Genomic DNA, 26,221 nt, shown 5'->3' with positions numbered 1-26,221 from the left:
TCATTCAGTGTGTAAGGAAATAAAATGTAGGTAGACCTGAAGATAGGTTATTTCAGCTAGCAGGTTAATAATAATAATGCTCATCTGTATAAAATCCTACATGCTTGAAAATAATAAAAACTGTTGAACTACTAAAACAACACTGAAGACAAACTTTTTATTAATACAGCAAGCTGTTAGAAAGCAAGCAAAGTGAAAACTTACAAATTCATCATTTTTTAAGAGAAAAAGGGCAGTATATTAGTCAATCTCCATGCTGGCTCATTCTTTGTTATGTGCTAAACAGATTACATTGGCTGTGCCAAAATTAGGAATCCAACATGGTTTTACAGAATTATATCCACTATTTATATTGCACTGATGCATCACAACTGTGGACTGGGACTTGACAGCCTAATGCTTTAATACTTCATTTTTATCATAAATGAAAGAAATTGACTTAGAAAGACATAGCTGTGAAATTTTAGATTTTTAGTGATAAAATCTAGGTGGTTTTAGTCAGCACAAAAAAGTTGGTGGTGTGTAGCCACCATCATAGTTTACATACTACCACTGAGAACAAACAAAAAAATAATTCAGGTTGCACAGTTTAAGGCTGGTGAATACTGTATTGGCAGAATGTTGCTTCAGCTGCCAGATGAGCTTCTGAGACAAAAAAACCCAAACACCACAACTGAAACCAGAAAATACATGCCAAAATTTTGCCACATGCCAAATAGAACAAAAGGACAATCCAGGACATCATTGTTTTCAAAAAAATCTCCTAAAAGATAAGACAACTAAATGACAATCATGAAAATTGGTTATTACATAAATAGCCTCTTCTTCTGGGGCTTTAATTCTCTTGAAAGAGACATCATGACCTCCTCTTTAAAAAAAACTGCTCAACAGTTACTTGATATATGACAACATCATTGTCCTACGTTTATAAAGGAAGACTCTGCTATATGTCATACTATATTAAATCTTTTACTAAAATCAAAGTTATTACAACTGTAATAAATATAGTTTTAAAAAACATTTAATGTACAATTTTATTTACATGCAAGTCTGTTAAAGGAACAACCTCCAGAAGAAAATGGTCTTCAAATAGGCCTATTTAAAACACAGAAGATCCACTCCTTTATTGGAGGTGATGATGTGTTTTAGAAGGGCAAGTAACCAGATTTTTATTAACTGACTGCAACTGTGTTATCGGCTACTGGAAATACTGAAAGAATTCCATGAGTCTGTATTGCCTCCCCACCTATGTCTTCGCTGCAGAGGTGGCCTTTGAGTGTTTTTGTGGGGAGGTACCACTGAATTCATGACAATAGGTATGGATATTTGATATTCATATCGTTCCAACATCTGAGCAATCTTCTCACGAGTGACCCCATGTTTATTCCTCCTACAAAAATAAAAATTTAAATAAATTGTCTGGTATGTTTATATGTTTACAGTCTTTAAGAAAAAGAAAAAAACCTCTAACTTCACAATTTTAGTTCTTGCTTTTCATATTTGAAATTTCACTTTTATTACACTGTATCCTCATTCCATCAGTATTCAACTTGCGTTAAGGTTTATTTTAACAATTCAGCACTGCATATATTAAGTAACAGAAAACAATACAGTCATTCTTCTTCATCCAGAAATGTGATGTTATTCACCAGGACTATGTACCTAAATAACCCTAGAAGGGCTTTGCTTTCTATTTATTCATCACATTTTACATGGTATACTAGCTAATGAGTAGAGGGATGATTAATACTATAAGACTACTACTTATGAAAGCAATGTTCAAACTGGCATAAAAGAAATGAAACTACGTGGTTTCAAGAATTAATGACAAAATGTTTTCTCATGAATAAGTGTCTATATAAAATAAGGAGCAATTTTAGTTTTAAACCAGAACAGCATGCTCATAATAACCTTTATCTACTAGCTCTTACTAATACTTGCTGTAAACTTACAAATGTACCAACACACATGTAAGGAAAGAAAGGCCAAAAGCACTGTCCCATTCTTGCAGTGTTTAGTGAACAGCTGCTTTCAGTGAGAACTTGGCCTATTAAGAACCTGAGACTTTAGACATTACGTTAGAATATATCTATCTCCTTAGTATCTATGGAATAGGATCCTAAAATCCACGTTAGCAGAAAATTTTGGTCTCTGCCAAAAAGAAAACCATGAGGCTCTTGCACAAGCTGAATGTCAAGAGAATTGCCAGCACTATAACAGAACTGAATCTGAAAGAACAGATATAAAACAAGATGTTTTGATAGTGTAGACAAGCATTTGTCATAAACCAATATATTCTTATCACATCACCAAGAAACCTTGTCCAAGCTGAATTATTTCCAAGTCATACCAATAGGGAATATATGCCTGCATCTTTGTGCTTTCTGCCAGGGACAGAAGAGGCATGGGCCTCCTTACCAACTTGCTCAGTTCTATAGAGTAGAATTCAATACTGGGAACAAACAGGCTATACTGGAAAAAGGATACTCTATACAGAAATATTTTAAAAGACTGATTTCCTCCCTGCCATCCCCACCCCCCACCCCCAAAAGTTTGTGCATATTATTACAACAAAGAAGTACATATCAAGTTGATGAGGGTTCAAAGCAGACTGCAGGTAGCACACTAGTTTCACATTCAGAATGGAAGAAGAATTGGTGATCTCAGAAGCATTCAGAATTACGCTAGCTCCTTAAGCTGTATTTTACGAGCTTTCTTTCTGGGAAGAAAAGGCTTAAGTAGAGTATTTTTCTCATAGACACTCTTCCTTTGAGACAACATCAGAAGCTAGAGTGATCATCACAAGCAGCTCATTGTTTAAATGCTACTAATTTCTACATTGTGCTAAAGAAGTCCAGGAACAGCAGCATGTTGAACTTAACCAGTTAACAAGTCTTAACAGTTTTGATTTTATTCACGAACAAGAACAAGGTTAATGGCAGAGAAAAAAGCCAATCCCCTAGAAATATGGGGATCCTATAAAGCACTTGACTCTCATGACAGAAGAAAACTGAGAAGAAGAAGTCTGAGTCTTTTTATGCCAAATGGTGGAAGCACAGTTATTCAATATTTTCGTATCTTAGTACTCCTAGAAAAAGATTACAGCTCAGGTGCTCTAGGCATAAAGTGCACACTCGTCCACAACTGAATGGACTTGTGTATAATCACTTCATAAATGAGCAAGTACTTTTCCTTAAAGAACAAGGCAAGATGATAAAATCACCACCAGCAAAATCGCATCAAGCATAGAAATTATTTTTAAAAAGGAAACAACTCTTGCTGTATAGTGTCATTAAATACTGGGACGTCCTATTCAGGCATGTCTTCGTTCATCCTTTGGTGGCTTGGCTACGCTGAAAGAGCAAAAAGCCATCTATCCTTAACCAATACAGAGATACCAGCAAAAGCTCCTAACAGATAGTTAGGCTTTGGAAGCTGGTTTTGCTTGGAGGAACACAGAATCTATTGATAAAAGCAAAGTTCTGTCACTACTAAATGCTTGTGCACTAGAAGAATCTTACATACCACTATACTGGCAAAGTAATCCTGCATAGACGTGACTACTTAAAAGAATCAGCACAAGTTTAATGAAGTCAATACCAAATTGCAGTTTTACGATCATACTGAAGGAAAAAGGATTATATTAAACATGTTTGCATTTCACTTCTGTGTGAAGTTACACAGCAGGTAATTTTTTTATTAAAACAACATCTCTCCCAAAATACAGATTATATACAGGATACCTGTTATTCCCCAAAAGCTTGAATCAAATGTATACTTTTTTTAAAAAAAGTATAAAGTTCTAGTTCCCAACTGACCAGCTACTCGGAAAGCATGCAAACATGACAGAGGGTAATTTTTTCATCCAACACTGATTAAACACTTTAAAAAAGGAAATAAAAAAATTTTTAAAATATTTTCTCTTCTACCAGTGATTTTGCCATTCATTTGTTCTCTCATCTGCAGTTTTCAAGATTTCCTAAAAATGGTATCAAAGTACAAAATGCTTTATATAAAGGTCTAAATGCTATGCAAGAAATCTTGAGCACTACCATAAGACATACATCTGTGGAGTCAAGTTGTTTTCACAAAAGTTACAAGCATAAAAGTAAACTAAAAGCAAAATCACTGAGTGACTCTAAAGATAATTTCTACCTCCCAGGCACACTGGAAGAAAAAGACACTGACACCTATTCCACACTAAAACATCTGTCATGTTCTTGACATCAAGACTTTACTGAGTGTCGACCTAGATAGAGAGCCTTTTCACAGATTTCTCAAACACACTAAGCAGTTGCAGAAACAACCCTATATAGTACCTAGAAATGCACCTGACTTCTAGAATACTGACATATTATATCACTTGATGAAAGTTACTAACAATCTAGACAGCACCACTAAAAACAAATAAATGAGGAGCATGTATCCAAAATATAAGAAAAGTCTTTTGCTAATTAAAGTAGGAGGTAGCGTATTTTTTTATTCCAACTACCAGAAACAAAGAGTCTTAAGTGATCCTGTTTAGGAGGGATTTAGAATGTATGACTCTAGACAACTAATAAAATTACCCAAATTTTTTTTATTTTATTTTATTTATTTATTATTTGCCCCAGTACTACACAAAATGTTGAGTTCAAAATTCATAAGGGGAATGCCAAAACTACAATAACACCTCTATCATTATCTATTTCCCAAACACACGAATATGGACAAAAATCCAAACCCAACCTTAAAAATTGAGCCCTCTCCCCAAGCAACTGAAAAACAAAATGAAACTTCCTATCACCACTTTTCCTAAACTCTCAAAAAATAAGGTATCCAGACAAGAGACCTCTATTTAAATATTTAAAGCAACTGGAGCTGCTAAAACATTTCTGGGAAGCTCCTAAGAACTGGTAGCAGCACTTCACAGTTCAAGGGTTTTCCTTTGGTTTTGGGAAAGATACAAACTTTACTCCTACAATTAATGACTGGAAAATGAAATTCAACAGTAACACTTCACATTTGTTTATCCTGTTATCTGTTAAGACCATGTGAAAACATGAATTTTTCTGGAAAATGAGTCTGTCTCATGTAATGGAAATCTCATACTGAACATCTTAGAAATAGCTGATTAATTAGCTTCCTAACCTGGCTGTGCTGCACCCCAAACTAGAGAAACCTTATTAGAATTCATCCTACAGGGAGAGGACTCCATCTCTAAAAGTAAGTTAGCGGTAGCTTAGGAGCAAAAGGTGAAAACTTTAAAAGATAAAATAAATAAACACAATAAAGCCCAAGTCAGTAATGTATTATACACACGTACTTCATGCATTGTAGGGGCTACTTTACAAAGCTGAAACAATTATAAGGCAAGCCAGTTGGAAGCATCTAAAATGGCAATCAGTGAGATAACTCTTTGCGATCAACCATGAAAATATTACATTACATTTCAAACAATGAAATATCCCTAAGTTGGTTTGATACCTCATAGATTCCTAAAGCAGATACATCTGAGACAAAAGAGATGTTAACCAGGAATAATAAGCAGCTTCCTAGGCACTCTCACAACCCAGAATTCCAATGACCTATGCCCAACAGTACTTTTAAGTCAGATCCTCTGAAGACTGGGGACAGTTTCACAAAATCTTGCAATAGAATAATCTAAAACATGAGCTTTCTTTTTAACCTTTACCGATTAGTGATGGACCATTGTTCCTTGACACTGAGACATCTATAAAAGCAGACAAAACAAAGGACTTATATTGATGAAATCCTTGCAAAATGTATAATTTCTTCTCATCTGCTATGTATTTCTTGCCATCAGCATTTGTAGGATGAAATTTCTCAGAATAATTATTCATTATAATAGTCTCAGAATAATTATTCATTATAATAGCAGTGATTCTTAAAGGGGTCCATCATTTTTTTACTCACGTGCAACAATTTTAATACTGACTTCTCGGGCCAGTAAGACAGGACCTCTATTTATTTGTCTGTCTGTTTATCCATAACACTTCCATTTAAAGGTGTATCTCAAAATGCCTATTTAAATAAAATACATTTTATACCAGTAGTTAAGTATTAAAAAAAATAAGACACTGAATAAAATATAACATACCACATATATGTTTATGTGTGCATATTTATCTATCTCTATATAGATGTACAATGACTTCTGTAATATAAACCTTACTTTTCTAATTCTTCAGGATCAAACTTCCACCAAGTATCTGGCTCATGAAACTCCACTCTGTATCCCTTTTCTAGAGCCTGCAGCAAGCAAAGAAAAATGCGTGGTATGTGTACCATTATTACATAAAATGTAACAAAAAGTTTATAGACCAGTGTAATAAATAGATGTAGTTAACTGTGGTGGTAGCATGCTGAATTTCACTTACCCCCAACCCATCTTAGCTTTCATTCCAGGCTAAGCAGATTAGATCAAGTCAATCCTTAAATCAGTCTGAACTATTGCCATACCAATTACTGATCGTATGAATAAGCTGTCTCTCTTTAGAAACTTGAGCAAGGAAAATGTTTCTGGACAAAACAGACCAACTTATCACATGTGAAGGTAAGTTTGAAAAGTTGTAACAGATGATAAAATCACACAACAAAACCTACCACTTCCACATATGGCTTCATTTCCCAGGCTTGAGTATTAGTGTTGTCTATTATAACTGGAGATTTTCCCTGCTCCATTGCTTGCTTTGCTGCAATGAAAAATAGTGCAAGTTAATGAACAACTATGTAACTCAAAATGGTAAATGTAAACAAACTGTTCCAGATGTTTTTTGCACTAATCTAATCTGAAACATGCTTTTCTAAGAAAAGGAGTAAGAGCACTGAATGGTAAAGACAGGAATGGAAAGAAATAGAAGCAAGAAGGTAAGAAAAATTAAGTGAAGGGCATTAAAAAACAGGTGGTGATAAACTGATGCAAAAGGGTAAATGGGAAGTGTAGAAGTCAAAGCAACACAACAGAACTGCTCAAAGTCTGTGGCCTGCTGAGTACAGAGATCCTGGCATTAAACCATACCCTGGTTCCAGCTTTACCAGCCCTGCTGGGTAACACATGGTGCATTCGTAACTGAGACCTGTGGTTATGTATTGCAGTTCTTCTCCAACAAAATGCTAAGAAATAGGTGATCTTCACAGAAAGACATCACATATCTGAAATATTTCTGAGATCCATTAAAAAAAAAAAAATTACAACCATGCTGTCTCTGCTTGAATAATGTTTCAATTCACTGGCCAATATCTACCAAATCCAAAAGAGGGCAGATGCTTCAGGAATAATAAGCTGCTTCTGAGTTCTACAAAACAGCAACTGGTAAGAAGGTACATCCAAATTAGCATCTTTATTGATAGAAAGACAGACAAGAGCACAGCCATTATGCAATTTGTTTGGCAGGACGCTTAAGCAGTAGCATGTTTTTGACTTGGACTAGCAAGAGTATACTGCTTCCTACCCAGCAGAAGCATCCTAGAGATTACAGTGCAGAAGTGAGATCGGTTGGAAGAGTTTAGGGGACAAAACATGCAAATCTGTTGGCTACCTGAGACTCATCAGCTCCACGGCACAGAAAAACATTTTGGCACTACCTTGATGGCTAAACTGGTATATCTTCATAAGCCCAAGACTGCTTTAGTCTTAATAAATCAATTAAGCATCTATCTTATGCCTAAACCTAACTTTGATCTTGAGATCAGGCATTCTTCTAAATCCCTTACACAGTTAGTCCAGAAAGCATTCTCGGAGGACTCCTAACTCACATTACTAGGATTTGTCCCTGAGAAAAACAACATTGCACAACCACTTTTTCTGAGCACATCTAGAGAGCATGATTATGACATTCAGCTTCTACATAATGCTACACAGGACACTTACCCAAGGAAGTGAAAACTCAAGTTCTACACCCTTATCAGCTTGATATCCACCTCCACTGCATACAAACCTGGACAGCAGTTAAGCTATTCTTACCAGAAGTTCAGCTATTCTTAACAGAAGTTCAGAAGGAACCCCTGCAGAGGAGAGTACCTAGAGAGGGTACTTGAGTATCCCACTTCTGGGACAAATGGGCTACCTTAATTCTCATTGTTTTAACTTTCTTCACCTTTTTATTTTGAAAGCAAGACCTCTGCCATTCTTTGCAGAAAGGGACACAACTTTCACATCTTTAGAAAAGCACTTTGTGCATGAATCAGTAAATAAGGTTCTTTTTGCAGCCTGAAACTAAGCCAGATGGAGAAGCAGACTTGCAACTTATGATTGAGTATCAGATTCATGAGTATCAGATTCATCCTCCAACAACTACTCCAAAGCATCCTACAAGTGAAAGTAAGGCTTTTATAAAATCTATTCCTCAGCTTCTTTGTGTCCCAGTTAATCAGTAAAAACATAACAAAAATTCCTAATCTACTTTATAGAAGCATTGTGAGGATGAATTCCATTAAAAAAAATTTAGAAATCCATTGCTCTGATGCTACACACTGAAGCCAAGAAAAAAAAAAATTTTAAAGTTAGTTTTAAGCAGTACTAGCAATGTGAGCCACAAACACATCAAAAATTTCAAATTTCAAAATTCTTGCAGAAAAAGAGCAAGGATTCAGTCCTTCTTTTAAAAGACACAGAAAGGGTGCAAAAGCAAAAAAAAACCCCAACCAACCAAACAAAAACAACACAAAAAAACCCCCAGAAGCATTATGGTTGCAAAGCAAAACTCTGAATCTTAGGAAATACCTGAATTAAGGCTGGGTGTGTAGTAATTATAGGGCATATGTATTACCATACTGCCCTTAAATACGCATTTGAGCACTACTTCCTCATATATACTCCTACCTCTTTCAGCACATGTGATGGACTTGTTCAGTAGTTGAATCGGGGGGCTGTATCAGATCATCAGCATGACCCAAGCATTCTTTTTTTTTTTTTTTTTTTTTTTTTTTTTTTAAGTACTCATGAGATAAATGAGTAAGTCAGGACAACTACAAAGGCAGAAGGATGAAAGATCAAGGATCATCTTTTGGTGAATGTTCTTGAACATCATCCTACCTCTTTCCAAGTGGCCACTACTTTGCATGATCTTCATTTTCTGGCTGCCCAATTTTACAAGTTACAGGTATCATTTACAGAAGCGGTATGAACTCATCTCAATATGAAGACAGTGAAAATTTATTCTGAATATATGAAGTTTAATTACTACTACATACCCTGAAGAAAACATCTAAGTTGCTAAGTTTGGCATCCGAAATAGGAAGATGTTTTTAGCAACTGTGCTTTAGCTTGCCAATGAAAAAGTCAGAATATAATACTACTAGCGCTCACAGGAAAGTTAAGATGATGAACTAGATGAAAGAACTGAAATATCTGAAGCTCAAAATACTAAAATAACACTCATACAAAAATGTTTCCAGGAGAACTAATAATGTTCCATTAAACAAAGTTAAAATAGTATGCATTAAATGAAAAGCAAGATCCACAATGAGTGTGAAGATTAAAAAAATACATCTGTTCAATACCTGCCCATTTAGTGAACACTGCTTAATCTGTACACTGAATGAAGCAGGGATCTGAAGGAAGAAAAACCCTAAGTTATTGGACAGAACTAGGGATTTATCTTGATAGGAATCAATCCACACAATAGGAAGAAATTAAATGAACAGACTGGGAAATAACTTTGTAGATGGAAGGGAGGAAAAAAGCAAAAATATGTTCCAATGGAGCACCAAGAATTGATGGAAAAAGTTATTAAAAAAAAAAAAAGAAAAATATACTGCCCTGGCTTCATTAACCTGGCACAAATGATCTTTCCGAAACCTGAATCTAGAAAAGAAAACTGGCAGGCTGACAGAAACAAGGGAAAAATCCCTGAAATACGCATTTCAGAAAAGATTCATGAAGGTAGCAAGAGAAAAGCTAATTTTGTAATGAAGATAATGGGACCATCATTAATTTACAAAAGCTTGCAAAGAAAGATTATATTATAGCTACAACCCACTTACATATTGTACCATTCTGTTTTAACTATGGATCTAAGTGCTAAGTGTGCTGACATAATACCTTAAAGTTTTAAATAAAAGTAAAAAAGTTTCTAATTAACTTTATTAGTCACTGTCAAAACCGAACCAAACAACAAAAAAAAGCAGATAAACCCCAACTCAACCTGTCAAGTCAACAATGTTAAAAACACATGAAAGGCAACCAAAATTTCCAGTAGGAGTGGCAGGATGAACTAAAATAGGAGACACTTAGCAAAGCCACAAAACTGAACTTAAAGGGCCTAAAACCCTGTAAGAATGACACTGATTTCACAATTAAAGTTGCAGTGGCAAATTAATTCTAGTGTTTCCTAATATTTGTGCACTTGACCTTATAACCTTCACATTAAATGTGTATGTGTTTTAGTATCAAGGGTATGTAATTCACTGTCCTATAAACATTTGACAGTTTGAAATTCTGTTCATCTAAAATAAATTATTTTTTCCCCCTAATGGGTCTCACTTGTAACTAAGTTTTTCTCATACTTACTGTATTATAGATTCACTCCCTCCCCAAAAATGGGGGGAGGACAATTTTAACAGAATAATTTTTTCATTTGTGAAGAAAGTAAATTTTTGCCTTCTCCATAATTCTGACATAAGGATTATAAAGCTCTAGCTAAAATATGTTGCCAGATGAATATTAGGAAATATATAAATAACTTATGCAGCTGATATAATCTGTATGAAACTTTAACCTAGACCTGCTCATCAGAAAAGAATCCCAACTATCAGGATTACCATTCCCCTGAAGTTATCATTTTATGTGTTTCAAGGATCTACACACAAATGAAACCAAGAGCTTCTGAAGTACTTCAAGTCAGAGAGCTCTATCTAGTTAAAGCAGGAGATAAGAATTGTGTATAACTTCAACTCAAAGCTATTCTGGCAAGTGTTTTGCAGTGGGGGTGTTCTATACAACACAGCACAGCTGTTCTTGTTCTTACTATCAAAATCACTGAAAAACTAAATTATATACTGTTCTTGTTATCAAAACCACTGTGTAACTAAGTGATACAGAACTAGAGAGATCTTAAGGTCTAGTCAGAAACAGCCAGAAGCCATTATCAAGTGAGAATTGTTTGGTGGTCTTATAATTGTGAAGTGTTGAGCACTCTCATCCATAAACTACTACCTTATCAACACTTCTGCTCCTCAGGTTCCTACTGGGAACTTCATTCAAAGTACTTATTATTGCTGCACTCCAACGTCAGAAGTGCTCTTTATAACTGATATTCTAATGATTGCTTTAAAAAATTCCTTCACTGTTCATACAGAAATGTTCCCTGATGTATCATAAATTTTGCATTAGGGTGAGGAGGGGAAAAAAGGGGAGATTATTTTTTTTTTCCACTTGGCCCTCTGTATCTTTTGATGTAAAGAAGTAGTCCTCTAGACAGGAAGGAAGCTTCTGCTTGAGACACTGCAGCACAGACAGTAATCTACATGCACAGGCAATGGAGTCGTTTGGTTTGTCCACTCCTTGGAGCACACCAAACAGACAATGAGATTCTCAGAAAGCTGCTACAGAAAGAGCAAGAATCTCTCTGCTACCCTTCTTACCCCAGGTACCTACTTCCTTACCAATTAAACCCAACCTTTGGACACTGCTAGGTATTAAGAAAGATGACTTACTAAAGCTGTTAATCTACACACATGAACTAAAATCTTCCTCAGAAAAACTCTTCCATAAATTCTGGATGAACCTCAGATCAGGAAAGATACTGGAAAAACATGATATTCTGCTGTTGCCAGCACTAATTCTGCCATCAAGATACTGGTATCAAATGTAACAAATCAGCAGGTCATAGCACAAAGAGGAGAGATTTTCTATTTTTAACTCTGAACCTTCTATAAGTTCAAAATTTAAGGTGTATGTATACATTAATTAAAATATAAAGAATACTTTAAATATATACTTTTATATACCCTATACTAAAATATATATATACTCCTCATATAGACTATTAACACACATGCACTTTATGCAATACTTCTATTTTCTACATGTAAGCATAATTTAATAGGATTCCCCTTATGCATTCAAACCTCTCTTCTGGTTCCAGTCATGGGCATCACCAAGCTGAGCAGCATTATATGTATATCCATCTTGTTGACGAAAATAATCATCGGTACTGAATACAATGCCATCACAACTTTGACGAAGCAGAATACTGTTAAACAAAGGAAAATGCAAAAATATTTTAACTTTTATTTTTCAGATAGAAAAAAAAAGACACAGAAAAAAGGATATAGCTAAAATAAATTTAACTGTGCCCTATTTCTGAGCTTCTTGCAAACTTTAAACAGCTTTATAAAAGTACACTCGTACGTATTACCAATAATTCTAATCCAAATTAAAGCAATACATTTTTCCCCCCTCTACTATTTCTGTATTTGTTGTTTCTTCCCCTCCACCCCCAAGAGATGTTTGTACCCATCTAATTTATGGTTATATTGCAGTAAGTTCTAAGTACCTCATAATAATTTAATGTATTTAATAACATTTTCCATATCAATTCTCATTTGGAATTATCTCTAAAAACCAATCTGATCATGAGGAATCTGGATGCAGCTGAGAAACGAACTGCAAGTTTAAATCCTTTTTCAGCACCTTAAACTCTCAACATGCCCTCTTCTGACCTTTGCCCATGCTGCTTGCACATACAATGTGGGTTGAACAGGAACAGCAAAAGAAAACTACTGATGTTTACAGCAATTTCCCTATTTTCAGGAAAAAGTAAAAGATCACAATAAGCTTTCAAGATTGTCCTACTAATAAAAGTCAGGATCACAGAAGATCCTGTACCCCTCTATCTCAGTTCTATGTCTTCTCCCACAACCCTGGTGACACAGTCTTACTTGCTTCTATATTGTCATCAACTCTGGCACTCACTGGATCTATAAGGCGCTGGAATTTACTACCCACAAGAAAGCGCTCCTTTTCTCTTTTTTTTCTGGGTTACTTTTCTGCAGCTTTAGCAGTTGAGCCTATTCAAGAAAAGGCCCCAAAAGGTGATACATTAAAAGTGGCTAACTATCAATGGAGACCTCCCCTGGTTGAGCAGCAGTAAGCTGCTACATGGGTGACCACGTCTTGTAGAACTGTGGTTTCAGTCTAACAGGTGACAAGAAATTTAAGATAGGATTTTTTCATATCTTAGTTTCTATCAGGGAATTATATTGTTTCCCTATTGTTCATACGTTAGTGCTAACAGGGTGATAGGAAAGCCATATGTTTTAATACCCCTGCATGTATTACTTCAAATCAGGAGAAAAACAATCATTTCTCAAATCACTTAAACCACTTGAGAGTGTTTTAGCTTGGTTTCCTAAGGCAATGCCATTCCATGGTGACTTCTGGACATGTAGGCTATTTCAACAAAGGCCAACAGAATATTCTCTCAAGAATACTATGAATTTTTATGGGGGGAAAACAAACAGACAAACCAAAGCATAACAAACTTGTATACAAATGGATAAAATGCAGAGATTCAAATTAGAACCCATAAAGATAAAACTGCAACACAAATTTCACATTTACTCAGTCTTTTAGGTCTGCCGTTTCCAAACAACACAGATTTTTACTGGCTAGAAGTTTACTTCTTCTGTAGGTCAGAATAAGTTTCATTACATTCTGCTTCTTGTACAGCTAACATTAAAGACTACGGGAGAAATTTAAGTATACTTTAGTAAACAATAAAAGACACCGTGGGGAAGCCAAGGAGCGTAAACAGAGAAACTCAGAGGGACACAATTGCAATGTTCACTGTTACCGTGTTTATTTTTCTCTATATTGTAGTATTTTATATTACTGATAATATGTTTATTAATTACAGAAGTTATTGTAATAGGTAACATAGGAATACTACAAAAATCCCTTAAGCTTTTCTAGAACTCTGTATTTGCACTGTCATGAAATGCTGCAGTCAAACCTTCTAGAAGCATCATAGAGCTGACTTTTGCATTTAACTAAAATTCATCCTGAAAGTTGCCCAGGCATGCCAACAAATACCTGTGAGTCAGAGAAACTGATTATAGCAAAGTTACAGGGAATAATTAACTGCTGGTTGATCAAGAACATCAGAATCTCTGTCAAATCAAATCCACATTAATCCATCCCAATCAGCAATCCCCATTCTGCCAAATGTAAACTTTATTTTCAGAAAGTCCTTGGAAATTGGGGTTTAAAGGAAAACCTTGTAAAACTGAGACAACAGTACAATTCTGTTTAAAGTCTGATCTACAGAGTAAGTGTGATTACAAAACCTCCTTGACTATTTTTGTTTTCTATAGTAAATTTAAATTTGAAAATAGAAAACAGCCAGTTAGTGCCACAGAACATTTATAGCCATTGCAACACTCAAGATATCACTGTCCTATGGAAGTTTAGGCAACTATTCCGGCTCAGAAATAGGCAATGTACCCAAAGACTACAAAACCCAAACTGCACTAGCAGTATGTGGGTTTGCGCTACTGCTGAGGTGGCAGGAACAGAACAAAATCCCAAATAATGTAGGAGACAAATGCATGTTAGTTCTAAGTCACCAAACTTTCATACACATATCTGCAGGAACAGCTACGCAAGTTTCATTCCTACACAAGGAACTTGCTATGTTTTGCTACCTGTCACCAACAACAGACTTGTTATGGATCATAGTTTAATGACTGGGACACTGTATTACATATTAACTTACATTCCTACACATTTATCGTCCCACTACTATGTTGTTGGTTATTTTTGCTTTTAAAATACAGAGATCTGTAACAACAAAATTCAGATTACTGAGGACCAGAAGAAACTACTAATGATGCAACTGTCAATTAACATGATCAAAGCCGCATACAAGCTGTTTTTTCCTTCTTGCTCTTTTTCCCTTTTCAGAGTATTAAGGTTACCTCAGGACAAATACCAATGCTATTTCAGAAGGCAGAGCGTGATACACCAAAAGTACTGCCACTTTTTTTGGACATTGTTCAATAATTATTTTTGTTGGAGCCTATGTCTTTCAACAGGATGCGTATTACTGGTTTAGGAGAGCACAAAAGGATTCAAAGCCTATTTTTGTTCTAAGTAGATAAAATGGTACCAGTAAATTTTATACCACACACAAAAGCATTTTCTTATATCTATTCCTCTCTTGTATAAAATATTTAACAGGAATTTATATTCATTAACTTACTTGGCCATGATTTCACACATGGTCCAATTTTCGTATTTGCACTATGCCATATTTGCCAATTAATAATGCTAGAAAAAAATGGATCCATCTTCCACCCTCACTTTTTGTGTGCTGAATGTATATACACACACATCTTAAAGAGTAAGGACCATCTGCCTTAATAAAAGGGATAGCAAATAATAACCGGGATTCTTCTATTAGCTGAGTAGACAGACACACCCCTACGGCTCCTAGGAGCCTGACCATCAGGTATCTGTAGGAATATATATGAACTGGTGAATCAACACTAACGGGGCATTCATTTTAATTTTTATGTCTAGGAACAGACTCTGTTTGCTCAGTGTTCTGGAGAATAAATCACTTACTCAAATTCTTCTACTATATCTTCCAAACATTATTAGTAGCAATAAAGAAACACAATTACAAGGGTTTGGGAACCTTACAAACCCATCAACAAAGTTTATTCTTGAAATATTTTGTTATTATTCACTGAAGTTCAGAATACACCACAATTTATGTATGAACCTATATAAATGATATAACAGATTTAATATTGTAAACCATGTTTGCAAGAATAATAGTAAAACTACAGAATTTGGGAAGGCAAAGTCACTACCAAAGAGGCCAGAGTAACAGAACCCTTACCCTATACACAACACACAAGCCATCATAAAGTAATGATTTTATGAACCAAAACTTCAATTATTACAACACTGATTGTAGCCTGTTTCTAAACTGTGAAATTACATCATAAAACATAACATTTTAAAAGCCCAACAATTGCCTCTTTCAGAATTCATAGTATTTAAACCTGTAAAATTTAAAACACTAAGATACTTGTTGGTGTCATATGGAATAATTCACATACTTCTAACACGTATTTGGAAATAAAATTTAACCCAGACTCACGAACTAGGAAACAGAAACAACTAAAAGCACACCCATGCAATGAAAGCATCATTATTATCTAAACCCACAAAGAGATGATATTCCACTTCTGAGAGATGGAGAAAGAAAAAAAAATAAGATAAATATATCTTTATACATAATACATGAAAAACACACACCTTCGAACATGGACAGTGAAGTTAAAGCAGATATAAAATTGAAGTAGCTCACTTATTTTTTCCAGACATGCTTGACATACAAAACTCATCGTGAAACCAAAATGTTCGTTTTAACTAGTCAGCAAACCAATACACATTTTTTCCAGTGCATGCATACACACAAACACAAATCCTGCCTTAATTTTTCTTCAAAACTAAAACAGTCCCCCAACCTGCATCCTGATTAACCTACTTTGAGAGATGATTTTATAATAAAGATCTCTTAGAATCTAATAATTGACCTATTTAAAATAGCTAACAGATCACAGACGCGGAAAAAATAGACAATAACTAAATATCATTTTAGAATCTGTAATATTACTAAGCTATGTAAATACTATTTTAAAAGCATTGCTTGTAACACTGTTTACAGAAATACACAATTAGAAACAGCAACACACAATTGTTTCTACATTCAGCTGTAAATACTAACTCTAACTCTTCTGTTCTGAAGATCAAGCTCTCAGGAAGAATGGCCCCAGATAAACATGACTATCTTTATATATTTCTGACAATTGATTTCATTCAAAATGTACTTCTTAAATGACACCAATATTTGTTCTTTCAACCTGATTAAGCTCCTTTTTACTCAAATTCATGTTCAGATATTTATGGCGGAATGGAAAATTGCAACTGCTACCAAGTTCAGTAGCAAAATATCCTAAAAATGCAAGTCTGTTTTCTTGTAACTTTTCCCAGCATTATAAGACCATATTATCATCTATTTCTAATTGTAGCACACTTTTGTTACTTGGGCTAAAGATATCATTGCTGGGGATCTGTCTGGCCAAATTGTTTTAGAAAATGTCTAACTAAATGGTCAATCACTTCCAAAACCAAGGAAGAAATACAGCATTTTTATCATGTTTCATTATTCCAAGCTTGTCTCTGAGAAGCTTTGGATTGAGGAAGTGAACTCTGGCAAAGTACATGTGTTTATTTTTCCTGCAAAAATGTTTTGTAAATCTGTCCAAGCTGCAGGACTTCAAAATGTCATGTGCACAGGAAACAACAGTGAAAAAGTACTCATTTTTGTACAAAGTAGAGCAGAAAATGCAAAGATTCTCACTGCAGTAAACCCATTCCTGAACACAGCATTCTGGCAGTGGCAGGAAGCTGATTCAGTACCAATACTGCATTGTAAGAACACGTTTCTCCCAACACAGTCTTAAGAACAGCAAGAGAAGGAACAAAATTGGCCTAAAATAGGAAGGACATGGGAAGCGTAATGGTATAAACACTGGAACAAGCAACTTGCTACTGACAGCAGAGCTAGGAAATAGGGACAAGGCAAAGAGTGAATGAAGCACAAGGAAGAAATTGGTACAATGATGCTGGGAAGGAGGTAATACCATCAGCTGAAACAGGGACAAGATGAATCTGGGAAGAAAGGGGGTGGAGAAGAAGGAACTGAGAAATCAGCTTAGAATTTAGGAGCAGGCGTGGAGCTAGTAAGCACAGACCAAAAGCCATGGCTGGATAGGAACAGGAAAACAAAACTGGATATAGATGGATAAAGAGATAGGAACTCAAATGAGCCTCAGGAGGCTGGGATTGTCTAGGTTAGGTGAATGCAGGAAATAAATCGAGGAGATGAGGGGAGCTCCCCAGTGACCGCGAAACTGCTAATGTTGTGCTTATATTTAAGGCAAGTAAAGACAAGGACCCAAGGAACTAAAGGCTGCTCAACCTCACCTAACCTCAGTTCTGGAAAAACAACCAAGTGCATCCCCTTGGAATCTATTTCCAAACATGTGACAGAAATGAAGGTAATCAGGAAGAGTCAGTGGGGGTTTTGCAACAGACAAATCATTGTTTACTGACCAGAATGTACTCTCTGATGAAACAACTGCCTTTGTGGATGAGGACAGAATGATGAATGTAGCATACTTTTGAAATTATCAAGGCTTCTGACATCATCTCCCAGCCAGTAAAAAGCAGAGTACAGCAAGGAATGATAGTGGGACCAATTTTTTTCAGTATCTTCATCATTAACCTGGATGATGAGGCAGAGAACTTTCAGATGACACCGAATCAGTAGCGATGCCCAACATACTGAACAGTAGGGCTTCTATCCAGAAGGCCACTGAGAAACTTGAGCACCAGGCTAAGCAAAACATCATGAAGCTTAACAAGGAAAAGAGCAAAGTTCTGCAACTGGTGAAAAAGAAACCTAAGCATCAGTACAGGAGAGAAAGCGACTGGTTGAGCAGCCCTGCTGAAAAGGATGCAAGGATTACAGTGAACATCAAACTGGAGATGAGCAAATGGTGTGCTCTCATCAAAAGAAGAGCAAACCACATGCTGGGCTTTATTAGAGAAAATGTGGCCAGTAGATTAATGGAAGGTATCATCCACGTTCTACCTGACTCGTGTGGTAAATTCTGAAATGCTGTGTCCAGTTTGGGGCTTCCCAGTTCAAAAAACATGCTGAAAACCATGAAAGGGCTGAACAGATGACTACCAAGATGGTTAAGGGCATACAACCTACAAGGACAGGTTAACAGCAGCTGGGCTTGTTTAGTCTGGCAATGAAGAGAGTAAAAGGCCACCTGACATCAGCCTATGACAGTGAATAAGCCTATCCCCTTACCTGAAGGGAAGCTGCAAAGATGAGAGCCAGATTCTACCAGGCAACAGTACATGTTATAACACAGGAGAACACACAGAAATTATGGCTAGGGAACTTCAGTTTGGAGATTAGGAAGAACTTCCTTACTAGGAGGGTAGTACTGCACCAGAAAAGTTTGGAGAGACTGTGGAGTCTTGTAGGTTTTTCAAGATCAGCCTAGACAAAAACACACCTGATCTGATCCAGTGATGGTGAAAGAGCCACTCCAGGCAGAACAATCGACTAGTTGACCTCCACAAGCCTCTTCCAAAAAACATGCCTGTGATTCCAAGCAGCTGGGATTGAAGAGTCAAAACAAAACACAGACTTCAGTGGAAGATTCCGGACAGACACGAGTCAAGCTTGGGAGCAGGAGGAAAAGTGCCTGTACTTACAAACCCTTACTTCGCACAAAACGCAGATAGGAATTCAAAATTCCTGGGTCTCACTGCTGCTCTGCTGACATTTCATACTTGGGAAACCCACTTGCAAGATGCATCTCATTCCCTTCTAGTGCCAATCCACACAGATGATGTCAAATTTCTGCTTTTCCTTCACAATCATTTTTCTAGCACAAGTGGTGGAGATTTGTTTGCAGGTGCTAAAGATGCAAAGCCTGCAAAGATACCTGTGGGTACTAATATGACATCAGAGGACTGTATTTGCTGTCCTCATATACACTGCAGAATTCTATAAAGTTGAATATGTTTTTCTGTGTAACATTATTAAGAATAAGACTTAATTAATAATACATATAACTTCCCCATAGGCAGACATTAATTCTGGGATTTTCTTCCCCCCCCAAGTACCCAAGACATGATTTTATGGGAATTAACAATTGCAACCAAGTGTTGAACATACAAAACTGCATATAATTGAATACGCTGAAAAACAAGTCCCACGCAGTTCAAATTCTGCACCCAAATTTGGTGACTATTCTTGACCTTGACCTCAGTGCCCACTTTCCCATCTGTTAAATAAAATTACTAAATGATCTCACTAGTGAGAGATGAAAAAAGCATGAATTTGTGTTCATAAAAACATGAAGATACTTAGAATCTTTCAGTTAATACAAGTAATATATTTGGAGAAAGATTCAAAGACAATTCAGCACACCAAACACGGAAAACAAAATATTTGGTACCTTCACATTACGTATTACCCAATTCCTGCATTGAATGAGGCACCATTTTTTCCACAGGGTTATTTTTTAAAATTTTCTACATTGCTTTCATATATTAAAGGAATTATTGCAATAATACTCACACAGGCACATGCAGCTTCAAAAATGCAGGTTTGCAAAATAGAGCAATCAGTAACTAGAAAATATTATAGTTAACATTATACAAACATGTAAGATAGAAATTTCTAATAGGTATTTTTCTATGATATGGAGATCATGGTGTCCTAAATATCAGGAAAAAACCCACAAACAGCAAGGTTACTCCTTTATAAAAAAAAAAAAGGAAGATGATGATCACTGTATCTATTTCATCGACTCTTAACGTACAACAGAAGATAACCAAAGACGACATCCCATTTGTGATGTACAGTTTCTGGACGAAGCTCAATGAGTAATTACTGATACAGTAACTTTTTTTTTTTTGTATGCAAGAGAAACCTATTTTCACTTAATACAGATAGTGCCTGTGCTCTATGTCAACTTATGTGCTTTTTAAACTACCCCCCCCCCGCCCCAAAGTAAAAAATCCAAGTTGGAGGTGGTACCTGCTTTTAACCCTGTCAGACATCCACAAGTATATTTTTAAGGGAAAATAATACTTTTCTTGCATGTTGTTCACAGATAAACAGAGAAGTTGACAGACCATAGTATGAAAAAAAGGGGATGAGATTATGCTCAGTTTCATCAACACAATGAAAACAAATTAAGTATTTTCAGAGTAGCAAAATTCTTCTAACAGTCTTTGAAGATTTTTGCATGGGCATAAAAAAAGTACTTCTGGTTCAGCCAAATTAATGCTGTTAGATTGGACGGAAGATTTTTTTAAATGAAGGAACATAAGAATTAAAAAAAAAAAAAAAAAAAGGCAAACCATCACATTCTAGTACACCTGAAAGTTTCAGAATAAAAAATTATGCAATTTAATGGATACAGAACATTTTAAATTTAACACAAAACAGCTCCTGTTCATCATAACTCTAAAGGAGACAAAAAACCCAAACAAATCTTTTTAGTATTTACTGTTATTTGTCCTCATTAAGTAAAAATTACTGCATTTTAATAGCCTAATTTACAAACACCAAAGTTTGCCAAGGGCTTACAGATTTTTTTTTTTTAAATTCTTAAAAAATTTTGATTTTAATAAGCTTCTCAGCTTTAAGTCTTTACTTACCGAGAAAGGGTTGATTTCCCTGAACCAGGCAGGCCTCTTAAGATTAGGAGCAATTTCTGTGAATAACCAAATCTTTCTTCAGGTAACTGCAAGGAAGAAAAGCTGTGCATTCCTTCTGTACTGTCAGCTTTTGGATCCTTCCAACACTCTTCCCTGGTTTCACAGAAACCATTATTTTGGAGTCCATTCTGGTCATTATTTTGGAGTCCATTCTGGTCATTATTTCCATTTCTGAAGACCTGAGTAGTATGCATATCAGTATGACCAGCATAGTTGGTACTTTGATCAAGCAGTAGAACATGACCATTGATATCAGTATTTCCATGGTAACCATGATAATTTTTATAAGAAAGTTCACCATTCTGAGAAGGAAGAACATTTGTTTCTTGTGGTGGGGAATTAAGTATCTGAAAATGCGACTGATGGTTGAATCTAGGAGGAAGAGGTCCCTGAGGTACTATGAAAGACTCTGTTGACTGCCAAGCAGGTCTGAATTCAGGCACTGAGTAGTTCCAATATTTAGAATCTACTTGTCCATTAAAGGTATTTTCATTTTTCCAGCCACTTGCTTCCACGACAAACTGCTGCTCGCTGCTTGTTTTCTGACCGTTCTGTTCCCCAGAGAAACACCGTTCATTCTCATAAAATGGTTGTGGGCTGCCCAACAATACACGTTGATAATCCTCTTGTGAGGTGTGACTACAGTTATATGGAGAGTATTGTTCCTGAGAAGTTTCAGTTTCTTTTTCCTGAAAATTAGTATCTAAATTTTCATTTTCCAGCTGGTGAATTTCCTTATAGAACTGGTTCAGTTCATCATCTATTTCTGGTACAGGAGAAGAAATAGTCTGCATCTTCTTTGCCTCCTTTCTTTTAGCTCTGTTTTCATGCAATTCATTCTGATCTCCCTCACTGCTTCTACATTCATTGCAACTGCTAGATTTGTCCTCTTTGTTACTTTCAGCAGGCTGGTAAATCGGTCCAATAAATTCTTTGCTTGTAAAAAACTCTTCATCTGAAAATGTAAAATTTCTATTTACTGAGAATGATGTACTGCTATTTTTAATATTATCTTCAGCAGCATTATTTGTAATAAAAGGGCCTTTCTTTTCTTCAACTTTAGTGTCATTTATTGATGCAAATGGAGGATTTACATTCTGCACAGTTTCTGAATCAACTGGCTGACTCAGCCCTAGATTATTTTCAGGGAGCACTTCATTTAGTGTTCCCAAGACACCAGTAGGTATTTTCTCTTGCTTCTGCATTTCATGTTGCCCTTGGTTATCTGAGGTATATGCTGGTATCAAATCATTTGATGTTCTCTCAGCATCCATTTCCTCCTGAATACCTTGGTTATCATCATCAGAGGGTTTCTCGTAAGGCCCTTCTGCTGACTTCATTTTTTTAGAACATGGTTCAATTGCGATTTCATCCTGGCACTCCAAGAGCCTTACTTTACTTTCAGCATGAAGCATCTTAGAAAAAAATTAATATATTATCAGCATGCACATTTTTAAAGTAAAGTATCAAAAAAAAGAATTTATTCAGGCCCATGATATGCATCCTCAGACCCTCCACGGTCACAACTAAAATGTACTCAACCAGAAGAAAAGCAGACATCACCTACTGGAAGTATTGTTTAAACAAAATTGCCACATTATTGCACATCTTTAGCAAAGAACTACATTAGTGCTGTACCAGTCTAGCATTCACATTTTATGATACACCTTAAATAATTTACAAATCATACTTTTTAAATGCGAATATTTGAAAAATGAGTTACATCAACAACTTGTTCTCTGCTGACTTACGTTAATCTGCCAAGTGTTATAAATCTCTTTTACAAAATAAGCATGTGCCAATTTCCAGTGCACAAACTGATGCCTGACATCACTACTATGACCAACAAAAATGCAAGTACTTCAATCACAAGGATTATTTTCTATGACAGGAACTGAATTCAACTAATTCATTTAACAGCAATCAAACAGATGCTTAGATGGCATTTATAATTTGGTACTAGTCAAATAAGACTTAAAATTAAATCTGCAATCTGTTATTATATTTCTGGTATTGGAACAACTAAAGACCTTTGTTAGGGACCAAGACCATTTGGTTGCACATTTTCTAAAAATAAACACAAAAAAGCAATCCCTGCGTCAAACAGACTGCATTCTAAGAACGAGCCAATAAGTTTCAGAAAGATTCAGAGAGATGAGAGCAATTAAAAACAAATCAAAATGGCATTGACCACCACGACATGCTGTCATGCCGTTATCCATCTATTAGTTAGAATTACTTGGATTTTCCTATGTATTCCAGAGGTCTCAACAGAACACAATAAAAAGCAATAGCCATTTTATTATAAATCAAGTGTCAAATAATTTATTCAGCAACTCCCCACCCAAGCAAATGCAGTACCAAACAAGAAAGAATTTTTCCTACTAGAGGGTTTATTCTACTGCTTTCTGTAAACATTTCAACCTTCTAGGAGTAAATATTAATAAAATGTCACATGCTCTTCATTCTGGACAAGAAATGAAGTCCTTTATCTGAAAAGGATCTGTAGGTAGTATTAAGGGAAGATTTGTAAGTAACATTTATCAACTCATGTTCACTTGCAAAACTGACAAGAAAACGTGTTACTCTGGGCACTTTCTCACCTACCATCCAAAGGAAGAAAATCCTGCCATCCTGAGCCTCAAAATGTCTAAACCAAGGAGATTTTACTGTTTGCATTTGACTTTACTACTTGGAAGACAGCACTAGTGCCAGAAGGTGGAGAAACATGGCCATGAAACTATCCCTCTTCCTCAGAATTGGTGGAACAATGTTGTGGGTACTATGGTCTCTCCTCAAGATATACACGTTTTATGCATACCTCCAGCTTCTCAGTTCCTCCTTTTTGTAAAGGAGAAAGCAAGTATGACATTATATGAATTGTGGACTCTAACCCCCATCTATCAAAAAAATGTTACTCTACCTCCACTCAAAAACATGACTGGGAAAAAAAAAAAAAGTTGCCTTATTAGCTTCTATGTCCTCATCTGTCTTCCGGGATAGTGTTTAAGTGGAGCCCATATTCTGATGTGGAGTGAAAACAGAGAGCATGTGAACGCTTGTTGCACAACAATATCTCTAATGATGGAGGATGCTACTCCGTGACTGTCCCACACAGGAACATCCTTTCTTGCTTATCTTTAACAGACCTTCTCTGACTACCCTTTGGGATGAGAAAGCATCTCCACCTGCATTCTTGGGGAGCACTGAGCAAGTGGGTACTGAGAAAGTGCAATCTATTTGACAGCCTTGCTTCTTGAATGGCATAAGCATAGGTCTGTCATATTTCTGTAAAAAAAATGTTTGTAAGCATTGAATCTGAGCTGGCATATGTGATTCACCAGGCTGGCACTTGCAACACTAAATCACCACTCCAACTAACCTGCCAAACACCCAGAGGATGAACCAAGTAACTCAAGGCCTTAAGCTCCACCCGTACAACAAATTTCCAAATGGACAAAGGCGGCGTATGTGGCAGAACTTACAGACGGGGGAAACTGACTGCCTGCACGACCACCTCTTTCTGGGTGCGGAGGTGACAAAGCATGCAGACCAGCGTCCCTCACACCGAGCCAGGCCACGCCTCAGAGCCGGGGGAAGCAGGCGCTGCTCCCGCACCGGGCCGGGTGTCCGAGGCGAAGGCGCGGCTGCCGGGTGCCGCCAGCCCCGGCTCTCGGTAGCCGTGTCAGCCGCCCTCTCTCCCCACACCCCAGTGCAAGGCAACCCCCCTCCCCGCCCCACACACACTTCCCTCAGCCCGGCGCCCACGTCCCACAACCTCAGCAAGCCGGCTTCTTGTGCGCCAACGCCGCCGCTCCCGCACTATCCCCCTTCCCAGCCCGGCTGCGGCGGCCCGAGGGCTCGGCCGCGGCCCCACTTCGCCACACTTTGTCGGCGGCAGAAATAGTGGCGGCAGCGGCGGGGAGAAGCGCCTTCCCGGCCCGGCTGAACAGAAGCCACAGCCACTCTGCGGCTGAGGAGACCAACCTCAAGGCAGAGGCGCCCGCCCGTCTTCCGCCGCCTCAGCGAGCAGCGCAACTCCCGGCAGGCGGGGGGGGGGGGGGGGGGGGGGCTGAGGGGGCCTGGCCGGGTGTGTGTGTGGGGGGGGGGGGAGCGCTGGCAACCTCTGGCTCTCAAAATGGCGCCGCCTCCCTCTGCCCGTTCACCCCCGGCTGTTATGGGACTTGTAGTTCCGGACGGGCGTCGGACTACAACTCCCTGCATCCCCCTCCGGCGGGGCGGAGCCGTCCCTTAGCGCGCGGCCGTTGGGCGCGGGAAGGAGACGTCACGGGTAGGCGGTGAGTAGGCGGCCGCGCGCGCCGGTCCCTGAGGGGAGGTGGCCGCCAGCCCCGGCGGGACGGGACGGGACGGGACGGGGCGGGTGTTCCTCTGCGCACCCCGTTCCCCCCTCCCCTTGCCCCGAGGAAAATGATCTAAGCCAGCACGAGGAGCGGGTTTTAGCCTATTTTAGACTCTTTTAGACGCTTTGAGGGGGTTGTTCTCTCAGCGTGCGGGGAGGTTTTGCGTTTGTGCGCAGCCTGTCCGGTGGGGGCTGAGGCCGTCTCTGTGGTTTCCCAGCTTCGGGGGCTGCTGGCTGTGCTGCAGCACAACCGGCAAGCTTTTCTAAATCGGTATTAAAACAACTGGTGTTTTATTCTTGGTGGAAAAAAAAAACTCAGCTACTGAACACACAGGGCAGAAGCTCCTGCCAGCGGCCTTGTTGCTTTTTCTTATGCTTTTTTGCTTCTCCTGGACCCACACCACATTTTGGCTCGGGTTTTGGTCATATGGTCTGCCTTCCTAAAACTGGTGGCTGATTTGTTTTGTTCTAAATAACGAAATAAACTTTGCAGGCATATTCTGCCCAGACATTAGGCCTGTCCA

General features: G+C 37.5%; 1 protein-coding gene across 1 annotated transcript; it reads right to left on the bottom strand.

Moving 5' to 3' along the window:
• Positions 1–143: 143 nt before the first annotated feature.
• N4BP2L2 (NEDD4 binding protein 2 like 2) lies at positions 144–24,816 on the bottom strand. The gene is made up of 6 exons (XM_041118566.1): positions 23,723–24,816; positions 21,278–22,752; positions 12,073–12,197; positions 6,607–6,695; positions 6,176–6,252; positions 144–1,390 (listed from the first exon to the last, which is right to left on the bottom strand). The coding sequence occupies exons 1-6, from the start codon at positions 23,753–23,755 to the stop codon at positions 1,192–1,194; spliced, it is 1,998 nt and encodes a 665-aa protein (XP_040974500.1). The 5' UTR covers positions 23,756–24,816; the 3' UTR covers positions 144–1,191.
• Between the last annotated feature and the right edge of the window lie 1,405 nt (positions 24,817–26,221).

Source organism: Aquila chrysaetos, chromosome 19 (assembly GCF_900496995.4).
Source record: "Aquila chrysaetos chrysaetos chromosome 19, bAquChr1.4, whole genome shotgun sequence".
NCBI lineage: Eukaryota > Metazoa > Chordata > Aves > Accipitriformes > Accipitridae > Aquila > Aquila chrysaetos.
Note: the sequence above shows the minus strand (reverse complement) of the source record. Positions and strands in the feature narration are given on the sequence as shown.